We start from the raw sequence: 15,993 nt of genomic DNA on the forward strand, positions 1-15,993 counted from the left end.
TGGGGGTCGGGATGGATGGAGTAGAGCTGTGTGTGTGATGTGTGGGGGTCAGGATGGATGGAGTAGAGGTGTGTGTGTGATGTGTGGGGGTCAGGATGGATGGAGTAGAGCTGTGTGTGTGATGTGTGGGGGTCAGGATGGATGGAGTAGAGCTGTGTGTGATGTTTGGGGGTCAGGATGGATGGAGTAGAGCTTTGTGTGTGATGTGTGGGGTTCAGGATGGATGGAGTAGAGCTGTGTGTGTGATGTGTGAGGGTCAGGATGGATGGAGTAGAGCTGTGTGTGATGTTTGGGGGTCAGGATGGATGGAGTAGAGCTGTCTGTGTGATGTGTGGGGGTCAGGATGGATGGAGTAGAGCTGTGTGTGATGTGTGGGGGTCAGGATGGATGGAGTAGAGCTGTGTGTGATGTGTGGGGTTCAGGATGGATGGAGTAGAGCTGTGTGTGTGATGTGTGGGGGTCAGGATGGATGGAGTAGAGCTGTGTGTGATGTTTGGGGGTCAGGATGGATGGAGTAGAGCTTTGTGTGTGATGTGTGGGGGTCAGGATGGATGGAGTAGAGCTGTGTGTGTGATGTGTGAGGGTCAGGATGGATGGAGTAGAGCTGTGTGTGTGATGTGTGAGGGTCAGGATGGATAGAGTAGAGCTGTGTGTGTGATGTGTTGGGGTCAGGATGGATGGAGTAGAGCTGTGTGTGTGATGTGTGGGGGTCAGGATGGATGGAGTAGAGCTGTGTGTGTGAGATGTGTGGGGTCAGGATGGATGGAGTAGAGCTGTGTGTGTGATGTGTGGGGGTCAGGATGGATGGAGTAGAGCTGTGTGTGTGAGGTGTGGGGGTCAGGATGGATGGAGTAGAGCTGTGTGTGTGAGATGTGTGGGGTCAGGATGGATGGAGTAGAGCTGTGTGTGTGATGTGTGGGAGTCAGGATGGATGGAGTAGAGCTGTGTGTGTGTGATGTGTGGAGGTCAGGATGGATGCAGTAGAGCTGTGTGTGTGGAGGTCAGGATGGATGGAACTCTATTTTATTATAAAATTAGGAAACATAACAGTAATTGTCAAAACAAAAGTATGACTCTCTCCACAGTTTGGAGCATCAAACACAAATTAACACAACATGTGTATTCCAGTCCGTACAATGTCCGCTCAGGAAGCTTGCTTCTTCTGAACAAAACAGAAAAATAAGGACCTCCTCATCCTCTCTTGACCTTTTTTGAGCTTCTCTTTTGTTCTTTGCCTCTTCTCCTGCTTTAGTTTTTCTGTCTGTATCTTCCCTTACTGCCCATGGACTCTCTGGTGCCAGAAGATCCTCGATGCCAGACAAATCAGCAATGCCAGCATACGTTCCCCAGAAAGAAAAACAAATAAACTGGCTTTAGATTTTTTTTTTTTTTTTTTCTCATTTGAAATGAAATAACTTTTGGTACCACCTAGAGCATTCCCCTCATAAACCCCCCTACGCTATGCCGGGCCCTTAAGACATGAAAAGAAGATACCATGAAATGTTAACATTATTTATACAATTTTCTGTTTCCCTACGAAGTTATACCATAACCTACTTACAGAATTAGTGATTATATATATATATATATATTTTTTTTTTTGATTAATTTTTTTATTGTTTTTTTTTTTTTTTAATTTTTTTATTTTTTCCAACACAATAACTAATCTAATATTTACAGCATATTATATACATATATACACAAAATATAATTTAAATATAATTTTTTTTTTTTTTTTTTTTTTTTATTTATTTTTCCCTCAATATAATTTAATTACATTTTGTTACACACTTAATTCTCTTCACTATAAAGAAAATTCCCTTCACCCTCTTACCATCACCGTCTTACCATTGAGTCCTGGTTCAGTCATTTGCAAGCCCTATTTATCCTTTTGCACTTAAAACAAAACAAAAAGCTATTAGTGTGAGAAAAACCAGCCCACCACCAGGAATCGGAAAGGGAAACAGGCTAGGGCACCGTAAAAGAAAGGCCCCTCCATAACCGAGATGCCTTTGGCGCTCCCAACCTGCTGCCCTCCCAAGAACGTACCTTCCCCAGGTCATCAAGAATGCCCCTACATACTACTTCCACCGGGAGGATTTTCTGACGTGTCGAAACTAGACACCTTGCGTGCCACGTGAAATATCTAACCACTAGGCTGACTAAATATAACGTGCATTTATCCCGGCCACCCAGAACTCTGAAAGCTCCATACGCCCACTCGGAATAGGAGAGTCCAGCCAGCCGGGGCCAGCCGATGGAAATCCCCACCCTTCTGTATACCTCTGTATTGAAGGGACATTGAAGTAGGAAATGCTCCATGGTTTCCACCGTAGAGCCACACTCCTCACGGGGGCAATTTCTTTCCTCCGTGCTCCTATACTTCAGATTGTCCCTCACATACAGCTTTCCGTGGAAAGAGCGCCAGGCCAAATCCCAAAACTTCATAGGGACCCTCACTGAATTTAACAAAACCAACCCACCCTCCAGGTCCTGGCCTGGGCAGTCCTTGAGGGCCAATGGCTTTTGGAAACGGGAGGTCAGGACCTTCCTATCAAGGAACCTCCTCGAGAGAGTCTCAACCTCCACAGCCCCCAAGCCCCATCGACGGATAAGCTTCAGAGCCGGAGTAACGTAAGCCGGGAGATGTCCGTGCGGCGTGCGTAGGTCTTTCACTCGCCCTCCTCTCACCCAATCCTGGAGAAAGGGCCGAAACCATGACTTAGAGGAAACTACCCACCAAGGAGCCCTTTCCTCATTGCGGAAGTTGACTAGATTAATCTTCAAGAAGGTGTTGACTAAAAACACCACGGGATTGACCATACCCAATCCCCCTAGTCTCCTTGGGCGGTATGTGACCTCTCGTTTCACTAGGTTCAGCCTGTTGTCCCATAACAGCTGGAAGAACAGGCTATAGATCTGTGTCCAAGAAGACTCTGGCAAGATGCACACGCTGCCTAGATAGATAAATAAGGGGAGCAGGAAGGTTTTGATGAGGCTCACCTTTTCCCTCAGGGACAAAGACCATCCCTTCCATTGGTCCACCTTTTGACTGGCATCTTTTAGTCTGCCTTCCCAATTTGTCTCGGGATAATTTCCCTGGCCGAAATGGATGCCCAGAATTTTTAATGACTCCTGGGGTCTTGGGAGGGTGTCCGAGAGACTAAAATCAGGATCTCCTTCTCCCAACCAGAGACTTCCACACTTATCCCAGTTGAGCTGGGATCCAGTTACTTCTGAATACTCCACAACCTCCGACATCACCCATCCCGCCTCCTCGCGAGAAGAGACGAAAATCGTGACATCATCGGCGTAGGCCACCACCTTTAGTGCCGGCCCAGAGTCCCCCAGGCCCACCCCAACCCCCGCCAACGGCCCACAACCCAACCTCCTTAAAAAGGGGTCGATCGCAAACACGTATAGCAGGGGGCTTAAGGGACAGCCCTGACGAACCCCGGATCCCACAAAAAAGGGGCGCCCAGCCCAACCGTTCACCAGCGGGAAACTCTCAGCCCCTTTGTACAAAGTTTTTAACCAATTGACAAACCCTACCGGCAGACCATATTTCAAAAGCACCGACCAGAGGTACTCATGGTTAACCTTATCAAAAGCCTTTGCCTGATCCAAGGACAGCAAGAACCCTCTCCAGTTCCCAGCCCTGCCCTGCTCCACAACCTCCCGGACACTCAGCACGGCACTAAATGTGCTTCGGCCTGGAACAGAACAGTGCTGATCACCCGAAAGCAGCTCCGGTGCAAAACGCACCAAACGATTAAACAGCACCTTAGCCAAAATCTTCCGGTCCGTATTGAGCAGCGCTATGGGACGCCAATTCTCAATCCGGGACGGATCCTTACCCTTTGACAAGATGATCAGGGCTGACCTCCTCATTGACTCTGGCAGAGTACCCGAGGAAAGGCACTCATTATATACCTCAGTCAATAGGGGAACCAACTGTTCCTTAAAGGTTTTGTAGAACTCGGATGATAAGCCATCCGGACCTGGCGTTTTCTTGAGCTTAAGCCCTTCAAAGGCCAGTCTCACTTCCTCTTCTCTGATAGCGTCTGTCAAAACGTCAAGCCCAGAGGTCACTCTCTCTTCAGGAATGGTTTCAGCCAGGAAAGTCGACAGCCTGTCTCGATCTTGATCCTTCCCTGCCAGAAGGCCCGAGTAGTAGGATCTGACTACCTCCAGGATCTCTGAACTGGACCTCTTCAGAGACCCTGTACTATCAATCAGTCCTGTAACCATCTTACTATTTACTGACATCCTACAGTTTCTGTAGGGGTCGGGCGAGCGGAATTTCCCGAAATCCCTCTCAAAAACCAAGGATGTGTACCTATCATACTGGCACCTTTTTAACAGGGATTTCACTCTGGAGACTTCCTCACGGTTGCCCCCCGCCGAGACAAGCCTCTCGAGTTTCCTCCTCAGTCCTTGATATAAACGATAACAAGACAAGGATCTGAGGTTAGAGAGCTCACGGAAATACCTCGCTGCCCTTTTCTTGAAAATCTCCCACCACTCTGACTTACTGTTACATAGGCCCATGAGCGGAATCTGGCTCTGAAGGAACTCCTCAAAGGACTGTCTTATCTCAGCTTCTTCCAGGAGGGCCGAATTCAATTTCCATAAACCTCTACCCATCCGAGGGGTATCTGTAACATTCAAAGTAAACATAATTAAACAGTGGTCGGAGAACTCCACCTCCACCACCAATAAAGGTGAGGAGACAGCTTCCTCCTTTAAATAAAACCTGTCTATCCTAGACCTACTACTACCTCTATGGAAGGTGAACACCGTGTTGCCTGGGGCATGCCTGATGTGGATGTCCTCCAGGCGAGCCTCACTGACTATTCTATTCAAAGCGACGCTATCATAATCCAGTCTGTCTTTGGTACCTCCCCTATCGCAGAGCCTCGTGACGTTATTGAAGTCTCCACCAAAGACTACCAACCGGCTTGAAAAAAGATAGGGCTTGATCCTTGTGAAAAGGTCCTTTCGCTCACATTGACTTTGAGGACCGTAGATGTTAATCAGTCGTAGCTCTTGACCTCCCACAAGGACGTCTAGGACCAAACACCTCCCCATTTCCACCTCAATCACCCGTCGGCATGTGACATCTGCGGTTTTAAAAAGAACCGCCACTCCGCTATACTGCTCGGCCGCAAGAGACCAATAGGAGGGCCCGTGAGTCCACTCCCTCTTTGCCTGATATATACTGGCTAAATCTGTTAGCCTGGTCTCCTGCAAAAATAAAATATCAGCTTCAACACGGCTGAAAAAATCAAAGGCCATAAATCTTGCAGTATTTGACTTAATGCTGGCTACATTAATGGTCGCCAGCGTCAACGGACTGAGTGCCGCCATCTAAGGTGATTAAGGTTGGATGACTCTTATCTTATCCCTTCCCCTTTCTTCACCCGAAAACCCACATTCCTCTCCTCCTCTCTTTAATGACGCAGACATATCCATGCCCTCGATTGTTGCCCCTCCTTCTTCAGGGGACGCCAAACTTTTGTCTGGTGGCTTCGGTACCTCCTCCCTCCCCTGGGACTCAGTCTTCCCAAGGACGGGAGGGGGGGTCACATCCTCCGGCCCCTCCCCACCCCTCTCGGGTTCCCCCGTCACCCCCACTAGCAAGGGAGATTCAGGTTCCCCCTCAAGGGATTGAAAACGGTTTGAAAGAGACACCAGAGGGGAGCCGGTTTGTCCTTCCATTAGTCTCTGACCCGGGGCAGGAGAAGATTTCCTTTTACCTGGTTGTTTTTTCTTTTTCACATCCTTTTTCCGCCTCTTTTCCAGCCATTCTCTGCCATCTTCATTTGATGACAGAGCGGCGCCAGAGGCGGACCCCTCTTCCCTCTGCAGTCTCTCGGTCTCCTCCTCCAACTCGCTCTCCCCTGGAGCCTCAGTAGCAGGAGCTTTCTCAAGGGCAGGGGCGCGGACCGTGCCAATGGTTTTCCCAGATGTTTCACCTGCCCTTGCCGCCTTCCTGGCTTCCAGGCGTCTCATCTGACTTGCTGTCTTACTGCCGTTCTTCACTGGACCCTCAGCCCCAGTACCCCCGTCAACACCCTCCCCCACCGGCAGACCCTCACCCTGCGTCTCCTGAGGCCTACCCGTGGGTTCAGGGGCCGTGTTGGCACTAGAACGAGGGCAGCGGCTGTAGGGGTGTCCTAGAACACCACACAGGTGACAGCGTATGTCCCTACACGATGCGGCTGTATGGCCTACCCCTCCACATGAGAAGCACACCTGCTGAGTGCAGTCTGCACTAAAATGGGTGGGGTCGCCGCATCGGTGACACACTTTAGGCTGTCCCCGGTAGAAGACCGAGATCCTGTCCCTACCCAGATAGGCCGAGGAGGGGATGTGGGTCACTGAGTTCCCCGCCCGGCTCAGCTGGACCAGAAAAGTCCATGCCCCGGACCAGATACCATATTCATCCCGGTTTTTCACCGGGGCACCCTTAACTTCTCCAAAACGACTTAACCAGGTCATGATATCAAGCGAAGACAGAGACTCATTACGCGTTAACACAGTCACCGTCTTTACATCGTCCTGGCGGGACAGGGGGGAGACCCTGAAATCCCGCCAGCCAGGCCGATTCTTCACCAGCTCGTAATTGGTCCAGAAGAGTTCCAAACCCTCTGGCCTTACGAAACTGATGTCGAACTCCGGGGTACCGAAGGGATGGATCAGAGCAAAGATGTTATGTGCCCTGAAGCCCATCTTCAGCAGTAGTTCAACCACCTCACTCCTCCTAGGGCATGTTTCATCACTTTCCCACCGAAGACGGACTGCATTCCTTCTGGTCCCCCTTGGCCCGCCTGTTGGGAGTGACCAATTTCCCATATTTTCTCGGAAGGCAGAAAGACCAAAACGTTGAACCCAAAAACTTAAATCCACCTGCTCACCATCTATAAGGGCAGACCTCTCGCCCCGTCTCAGAGCGGCCGTGAGTTGCTGTCTTAAATCCCTATCCGTGCCACCAGACAAAACCCTCCTCGCATCACCCTGAACTGCACCAGCGTAGCTCTTTGCCCCAGGGGCCACCGGGGGGTTACTACTGCGGGGAGGGGAGGGCTTAGATGAAGGGCCCGGCATAGCCCCCCTCTCATCTCCACTCATCTCATTATTGCTCCCGCTCCCTTGCTGGGGAGGCTCAATCCCTTTTCCCCCTTCCATAATTTTTCCACTCCAGCATCCTTCACCTGCATTCTCACCTGCACCCACACTCTTCTCCCTCCCCTCACTCTCCCTACTTTCCTCAACCTCCACACCTTTGTTATTCTGCATTTTATTCTGTTTTGTTCCTTCAACACTCCCCTCCTCCCCTTTATCAGTGTTTAGCCCTTCATTTCCCTTATCTATTACAATCTCCTTCTCTCCCTCTGCTTCTACTTGCTTTATGACTTTCACCCCCTCATGCACTCCACCATTCTTTCTTTTATTTCCCTTTTGTCCCTCCTCCGTTCCCCCTCCCCTCTTGTTTTGGGAAACTGCTTGTACTGTCTTCCCTGCTACTTTCTTTACCTTCGGGCTGGCCTGCACCGAAAGGGTCCCCGACGAGCCACTTTGCAGCATGGCATGGGTCCTCCCCAGCCGGCCATCCCGACCACTCTCACTCATTCTTCTTTTACCCTCCTTTATTTCAGCCACACTCTTACAACTCGCAGCTCTTCTCATTTTACCATCTTCCAAAGAGACTGACTTTGGCGCGGTTTCTCTAGCACTCGGGTCTGGCGCTGTCTTAATTGCCCCAACTGATTTCCCGGTAGCACCTTCCTTGGGCGCTACTGCTTTTACATCTATTTTTTTTCCCTGGACATTTTTAACCCTCTGAGTGCTGAGAACCCCGGACTGCTTTTTACTTTCATTCATCAGCTGCCCCTTTTTAATCACTCCTGCCTTTCCACTCCCTGCTGCTTCAGCTCCCCGCCCCTCCGTCTCCTGTGCACGATCCGCTGCCTTAACTCCTAACTCCCCGCTGGACACTAGCCCCGTGCCTGTACTAGCCCGGAGAGTTTGGGATTCAGGTTTTACATTAAATGTTGCTGGCACTGCTGATTTTACACTGGCATCGCCTCTGCCCTTTCTTGATACATTTAACCCCTGCCCGGTCCCTTTTGTTTTAGTATCTTTTCCTTTGTCCTGGAGAGGAAAGACCACCGGCTGCTGCTGCGTTGCCGCCTGTGCGTTCTCCCCCCCTCCAGGGCACTGCTCATCTACTATTGGCAAACAATCCATATCATCAGTCCCCTCACCCGGCTCCTGTACCTCCACCACAGTAGCCTGGTCTGAGGAGACCTGCTTAGCTACATGCTCCAACTGTACTTGCTCCACCGAGCCCGCGAAACCATCATTACTATGCCCCTCCCCCTTGCAGTCTGACCCTGCAGCAAGCACCTTGCCAGACTGGACACGGGGGGCTACCAATGGTTCTATTTTCTCTCCCTTTTGACTGGCTCCCGGTGCCACTTCAGACACCGGGCGACCCCCTGCCGCAGGGATTGCATTATCAGGAAGTGGCACATATCTTGAACTTACCACTTCCACTGTAGCCTTCTTCGCCTGGCCTTTTGCGCGGATACGGGTGTCCTCTTCAGGTGTCTCGTTCCCGAAGCACAGCTTGCTCAAATCCGGGGGGGCCTCCATTTTCTGGATCTCGCTGAGTAGATACCCGCCGCTGTCACTTTCCTCTTCCATGGATGAACCTGAGAGGGGCGGGTCGGCTTGTCTTGCCGGGATGCTAGCGTCAGACTCGTGACCCGTCCTCTGCTTTCCTTGGCCGCCTCTGGGGCTCTGTTCATTAACCCCCTGCGATCTAGCAGTGTTTGAATGCTGCTGCAGGCTTGCAGAAAGCTGGGTTTTCCCTCTGCAGCCTTCCTCTGCACTCTCTTCACTGCTGGTATAGAATGGAATGTTCCTATTAAAGCGCTCCTGGTGTCTCCAGTTCTCCGACATGCTGCCTCCGTTTGCCTTTATAGCGTCTTTTCTTGCTGTCAGTTTCTTAATTTCCTCCATTATGTTCTTTATTTCGTCCTGATAGTCTTTCTTTTGGTCTCTTGAGCATGTCTCTAGCAGGGCTTTCAGACCCTGCACTTCATGCTGCAGTTTCTTCAATTTGCCGCTTATTGCCTCAAACTCCCGCTTGTACTTATTAAAGCGGGTGGCTAATTGCTCCGCTGTCTCTCCATCCTTTCTTTCACCCCAGGAGTACAGATCTTCCTCCTGGGGCTTACCTTTAATTTCTGCCGCTTGCACTTTCAGTCTCTGCGACCTCCTTAATTCTGTATTGGCTCCTGGAACCGGCTGCCTCTCGCTGCCCCCCGCCGGTCCATCCCGGGAGGCAGTGGATGCCCCAGGCGAGGGCATACTCGCTGGGGAAAAGCAGACCTTCTCCCCCTGGAAGAGGGAGAGGCTGCCTACACGTCTTCACTCTCCAACAGCTGAGCACACACTGCTGCACTCTAACACGCCCACCGCAGGATGGATGGAGTAGAGCTGTGTGTGATGTGTGGAGGTCAGGATGGATGGAGTAGAGCTGTGTGTGTGATGTGTGGGGGTCAGGATGGATGGAGTAGAGCTGTGTGTGATGTGTGGGGGTCAGGATGGATGGAGCAGAGCTGTGTGTGTGATGTGTGAGGGTCAGGATGGATAGAGTAGAGCTGTGTGTGTGATGTGTGGGGATCAGGATGGATGGAGTAGAGCTGTGTGTGTGATGTGTGGGGGTCAGGATGGATGGAGTAGAGCTGTGTGTGTGAGATGTGTGGGGTCAGGATGGATGGAGTAGAGCTGTGTGTGTGATGTGTGGGGGTCAGGATGGATGGAGTAGAGCTGTGTGTGTGATGTGTGAGGGTCAGGATGGATGGAGTAGAGCTGTGTGTGTGATGTGTGAGGGTCAGGATGGATGGAGTAGAGCTGTGTGTGTGATGTGTTGGGGTCAGGGTGGATGGAGTAGACCTGTGTGTGTGAGATGTGGGGGTCAGGATGGATGGAGTAGACCTGTGTGTGTGAGATGTGTGGGGTCAGGATGGATGGAGTAGAGCTGTGTGTGTGATGTGTGGGGGTCAGGATGGATGGAGTAGAGCTGTGTGTGTGTGATGTGTGGGGGTCAGGATGGATGGAGTTGAGCTGTGTGTGTGATGTGTGGGGGTCAGGATGGATGGAGTAGACCTGTGTGTGTGAGATGTGGGGGTCAGGATGGATGGAGTAGACCTGTGTGTGTGAGATGTGTGGGGTCAGGATGGATGGAGTAGAGCTGTGTGTGTGATGTGTGGGGGTCAGGATGGATGGAGTAGAGCTGTGTGTGTGTGATGTGTGGGGGTCAGGATGGATGGAGTAGACCTGTGTGTGAGATGTGGGGGTCAGGATGGATGGAGTAGACCTGTGTGTGTGAGATGTGTGGGGTCAGGATGGATGGAGTAGAGCTGTGTGTGTGATGTGTGGGGGTCAGGATGGATGGAGTAGAGCTGTGTGTGTGTGATGTGTGGGGGTCAGGATGGATGGAGTTGAGCTGTGTGTGTGGGGGTCAGGATGGATGGAGTAGAGCTGTGTGTGTCATGTGTGGGAGTCAGGATGGATGGAGTTGAGCTGTGTGTGTGTGATGTGTGGGGGTCAGGATGGATGGAGTAGAGCTGTGTGTGTGATGTGTTGGGGTCAGGGTGGATGGAGTAGAGCTGTGTGTGTGATGTGTGGGGGTCAGGATGGATGGAGTTGAGCTGTGTGTGTGTGATGTGTGGGGGTCAGGATGGATGGAGTAGAGCTGTGTGTGTGATGTGTTGGGGTCAGGGTGGATGGAGTAGAGCTGTGTGTGTGATGTGTGGGGGTCAGGATGGATGGAGTTGAGCTGTGTGTGTGATGTGTGGGGGTCAGGATGGATGGAGTACAGCTGTGTGTGTGATGTGTGGGGGTCAGGATGGATGGAGTAGAGCTGTGTGTGTGAAGTGTGGGGGTCAGGATGGATGGAGTACAGCTGTGTGTGTGATGTGTGGGGGTCAGGATGGATGGAGTAGAGCTGTGTGTGTTATGTATGGGGGTCAGGATGGATGGAGTAGAGCTATGTGTGATGTGTGGGGGTCAGGATAGATGAAGTAGAGCTGTGTGTGATGTGTGGGGGTCAGGATGGATGGAGTACAGCTGTGTGTGTGATGTGTGGGGGTCAGGATGGATGGAGTAGAGCTGTGTGTGTTATGTGTGGGGGTCAGGATGGATGCAGTAGAGCTGTGTGTGTGATGTGTGGGGGTCAGGATGGATGAAGTAGAGCTGTGTGTGTGATGTGTGGGGGTCAGGATGGATGGAGTAGAGCTGTGTGATGTGTGGGGGACAGGATGGATGGAGTAGAGCTGTGTGTGATGTGTGGGGGTCAGGATGGATGGAGTAGAGCGGTGTGTGATGTGTGTGGGACAGGATGGATGGAGTAGAGCTGTGTGTGATGTGTGGGGGTCAGGATGGATGGAGTAGAGCTGTGTGTGATGTGTGGGGGACAGGATGGATGGAGTAGAGCTGTGTGTGATGTGTGGGGGTCAGGATGGATGGAGTAGAGCTGTGTGTGATGTGTGGGGGTCAGGATGGATGGAGTAGAGCTATGTGTGATGTGTGGGGGTCAGGATGGATGAAGTAGAGCTGTGTGTGATGTGTGGGAGTCAGGATGGATGGAGTAGAGCTGAGTGTGTGATGTGTGGGGGTCAGGATGGATGGAGTAGAGCTGTGTGTGATGTGTGGGGGTCAGGATGGATGGAGTAGAGCTGTGTGTGATGTGTGGGGGACAGGATGGATGGAGTAGAGCTGTGTGTGATTTGTGGGGGTCAGGATGGATGGAGTAGAGCTGTGTGTGATGTGTGGGGGTCAGGATGGATGGAGTAGAGCTGTGTGTGTTATGTGTGGGGGTCAGGATGGATGCAGTAGAGCTGTGTGTGTGATGTGTGGGGGTCAGGATGGATGAAGTAGAGCTGTGTGTGTGATGTGTGGGGGTCAGGATGGATGGAGTAGAGCTGTGTGATGTGTGGGGGACAGGATGGATGGAGTAGAGCTGTGTGTGATGTGTGGGGGTCAGGATGGATGGAGTAGAGCGGTGTGTGATGTGTGTGGGACAGGATGGATGGAGTAGAGCTGTGTGTGATGTGTGGGGGTCAGGATGGATGGAGTAGAGCTGTGTGTGATGTGTGGGGGACAGGATGGATGGAGTAGAGCTGTGTGTGATGTGTGGGGGTCAGGATGGATGGAGTAGAGCTGTGTGTGATGTGTGGGGGTCAGGATGGATGGAGTAGAGCTATGTGTGATGTGTGGGGGTCAGGATGGATGAAGTAGAGCTGTGTGTGATGTGTGGGAGTCAGGATGGATGGAGTAGAGCTGAGTGTGTGATGTGTGGGGGACAGGATGGATGGAGTAGAGCTGTGTGTGATGTGTGGGGGTCAGGATGGATGGAGTAGAGCTGTGTGTGATGTGTGGGGGACAGGATGGATGGAGTAGAGCTGTGTGTGATTTGTGGGGGTCAGGATGGATGGAGTAGAGCTGTGTGTGATGTGTGGGGGTCAGGATGGATGAAGTAGAGCTGTGTGTGATGTGTGGGGGTCAGGATGGATGGAGTAGAGCTGAGTGTGTGATGTGTGGGGGTCAGGATGGATGGAGTAGAGCTGTGTGTGTGATGTGTGGGGGTCAGGATGGATGGAGTAGAGCTGTGGGTGTGATGTGTGGGGTCAGGATGGATGGAGTAGAGCTGTGTGTGTGATCTGTGGTGGTCAGGATGGATGGAGTAGAGCTGTGTGTGTGATGTGTGGGGGTCAGGATGGATGCAGTAGAGCTGTGGGTGTGATGTGTGGGGGTCAGGATGGATGCAGTAGAGCTGTGGATATTATGTGTGGGGGTCAGGATGGATGGAGTAGAGCTGTGTGTGATGTGTGGGGGATCAGGATGGATGGAGTAGAGCTTTGTGTGTGATGTGTGGGGGGTCAGGATGGATGGAGTAGAGCTGTGTGTGTGATGTGCATGGGTCAGGATGGATGGAGTAGAGCTGTGTGTGTGATGTGTGGGGGTCAGGATGGATGGAGTAGGGCTGTGTGTGTGATGTGTGTGGGGACCACGGCAACCTTGGTCCATGTCCCAAACGTGCTTCATCCGGCGGTGCTCTAGGTGCGCCAAGTGGCTGTGGAGAAAGTCAAACCAGCCAGCAGACTTCCTCCACTTCAAATTCATGCTTAAAACTTATAACCTAGCCCTTCACCATGCCAAACAAGTTTATTTCACCTCCCTTGTCTCCTCATTATCCCACCACTCCAAACAACTCTTTGAGACCTTCCACACCCTCCTCAGCCCCAAAGAACAGGTCCCTGAGACAGACCTGACTGATGGAGAACTAGCTCCCTATTCCAAAGCTCTGCATGGTGCCGCGCCAGAATACTTCGCCTCCCTCCTGTCAGTATACCACCCAGCCCGCTCACTCCGATCGGCTAACACAGACTAAACACCCCTGTAATACGAACCTCACACGTTCGCCTACAGGACTTCACCAGAGCAGCACCCATCCTCTGGAATGCTCTACCCCAAGGCATCCAGACAATTCCCGATGCACGAAATTTCAGACGTACCTTAAAAACACACTTCTTCAGGGAAGCATACCAAATCTCCAGACCTAGTCCCCCGCCCCTACCTATGGTGCCCCACCCCGTTTGCCTTCTAATAATTGATTTCCACATGAAATCCCCTATTGCCTGTGTTCCCCATGCCTTGCTCCTCCCCCCCTTGCACCACCTGTACCACCCCCAACCCATTTGTTTCAAACCGAATGTACCTCACATAGTAATTGTTGTATTGTTTTACATTTATCGAAGCCTGAAAGCGCTGCCGAATAAGTTGGCGTTATACAAATAAAGATTATTATTATTAAAAACCTTTTTTACCAGTCACAGAGAGCTCGGCAGACTGTTAGGAGAGAAGAAAAAAAATAAAGGAGTCTTTCCTAGGTACGGATCCATGCTGTGAGTAGTGTAAAAGAATAATTCTAGGAGGCTTCTCTAATCAATAAGGGGGTTGGGGGTGGATTTACATAAGGGCTTATGTGGGTGTAAAGTGGTGACAAGCCAGAACCGGCCTGAGAGAAAGAAAATTTAGGTAAGGCTATTGTTGGTATACTAAGTCATAGTGTTGAAGATGGCCAAAAGATTGCCAAATAGATTGTAGGAGAGAGAGAAGGGCAAAAAGGCAAAGTACGCCCTCTACCTTCTTACAGTCAGGCAATCAAAGACTATGGATAAATGTGTCATGGAATATAAAGTGTTAAGTTTTAGAATGCAATAAGTGTATGTTTCTTACCTTGTATTGGACTATTGACCCTTAAATAGAAGACTAAAACCTATGCTTTGTAATGCCATGAACTAGAATTTTAAGATAAGAAGTCAACAGACAAATTAAATAAGGCTAAGCTATGTTAACAGAGAAGACACACAGCGATAGTAGAACTATTGTCTAATGCAACAGCAATATCCTGACTTAGGTAATTCTGTGTCTGAGACGAACCTTAAGAGCTTTGAGAATATTTGGTAGATGTCAATAAGTCTTGTGATCAATAAGTATTTTCACCTTTGTAACAGTAAGCTACGTAACACTAATCTTTGTACCAGGCAACATTTGGATATGCCCATTCTTTCTGTATAAGAGTTGGCAATGTTCATAATAAAGTAGAATTCATTGGAGAAGTGTCTTGACATAACATTGAGTGATTTCATGCTATTGATAGATAATGCTAGCAAAATCTCCTCATCACGGGCTTCCATATCTACCAATTTGGCACCTGGCAACGAGCTCATCAGATCGGTAGCGGTGTGGTCCGATAACAAATGTATCTGAAAACATAGAGGATGGTAAAGTGACAGAGAGAATCCCAACTATATGCTGACAATGCCTTTTTTTGCAATACTTCAACAGCATAATTTACAGACTGTTCAGTTTCCTTATTATCTAATAACCTTTTGTTGAATGTGTGTTTTCTCATATTCTATTCATATTACTACTTCAATACTTTGAGAGATATACCTATTTTACTAATGACTGGTATTTCATTTTTTTAAAACATTGTCCGCTTTCTAATATGTTTTGCAATGCTTGAAGTATATAGCAGTGCTGAAATAGCTAGTAGGAAGAAAAAGACATGTTATACGGGTGGATTGTGAAGGTGAACAGTTCGAAAAAGGAAAATAAAATGGAGGACGTGAATTAAAGCATTTCAGTAAGTGTGTGTAATAGGCAAAAAGAAAGTTGAATAGGCAAAATACAAGTGGTAAAAGACTTGTTTGTGATGTGAATGTGGAGATGGCAAATTTCAAATGAGAGCATGAAGAATCGAACAACTGGCCAGGATCAAAGGGGTGGAGCCAGATGATGTAAAAGTATGCAATGGGTCATCCTCTCCTCAGCAAAGGAGGGGGTGAAAATCTGGGGCTGTCAGAAAAAGCTGGGTGAGAATAACAGTATTTCAGGAAAAGCTTTTGGATATAAAATTAATTTTTAATTTAAATATTCCTGTAGAGTAAAAGTATGTTCACACAACAGATTTTAGAAGCATTTATGATAAGGGGCAGTGAAGCTAGCAGGGGATTTTTGGAAAAAAATGTTTAAACTCAGATCATTCAATTCTCACTTGAAGGTATTGTGAACTTCATTCTAAGGCAAGTGAACAGTTAATTTGCTTGTTAGAAGTGTGTATGGCCCATATAGGATGATCGTGCGGGCAGATATGAGGCTGTGTCAAGGGAATTATAAAATGATAAAGAGAAAATACCTACAAAAGTATCTGCTGATATTCTATTCTTTTTCTCAGGTTGTCTTGATCTCAGAGGTAATACAAGAAGGGGAAGTTATTTCAATGTCTATGGAGGTTGTAACCTATTTACACAGGCCATTGGAAAGTCTGTGGATGTGGCCTCTAAATTCTGGATTACTGGACATTTCTGGAATGACATATAACATTCATTTTACAGGTTTATAAGAGTA

At 49.5% G+C, this 15,993-nt stretch overlaps 3 protein-coding genes across 6 annotated transcripts in view; all 3 read right to left on the reverse strand.

Moving 5' to 3' along the window:
- LOC136629067 (zinc finger protein 585A-like) overlaps window positions 1-15,993 on the reverse strand; it is a 243,278-nt gene that overhangs the window by 192,246 nt on the left and 35,039 nt on the right. The window lies entirely within an intron of this gene.
- The window catches only part of LOC136628993 (oocyte zinc finger protein XlCOF7.1-like), a 129,226-nt gene that overhangs the window by 22,021 nt on the left and 91,212 nt on the right, over window positions 1-15,993 (reverse strand). The window lies entirely within an intron of this gene.
- Window positions 1,008-9,455, reverse strand: LOC136629049 (uncharacterized). 2 transcript variants are annotated; one of them, XM_066605172.1, is made up of 2 exons: window positions 8,554-9,455; window positions 1,008-1,307 (listed from the first exon to the last, which is right to left on the reverse strand). In XM_066605172.1, exons 1-2 carry the CDS (start codon window positions 9,379-9,381, stop codon window positions 1,095-1,097), a joined length of 1,041 nt encoding a protein of 346 aa, XP_066461269.1. In that variant the 5' UTR covers window positions 9,382-9,455; the 3' UTR covers window positions 1,008-1,094. The 2 variants fall into 2 exon arrangements, with proteins under 2 accessions (XP_066461269.1, XP_066461270.1); XM_066605173.1 differs by lacking the exon at window positions 1,008-1,307 and adding an exon at window positions 4,554-4,658.

Source organism: Eleutherodactylus coqui, chromosome 5, assembly GCF_035609145.1.
Source record: "Eleutherodactylus coqui strain aEleCoq1 chromosome 5, aEleCoq1.hap1, whole genome shotgun sequence".
Classification (NCBI taxonomy): domain Eukaryota; kingdom Metazoa; phylum Chordata; class Amphibia; order Anura; family Eleutherodactylidae; genus Eleutherodactylus; species Eleutherodactylus coqui.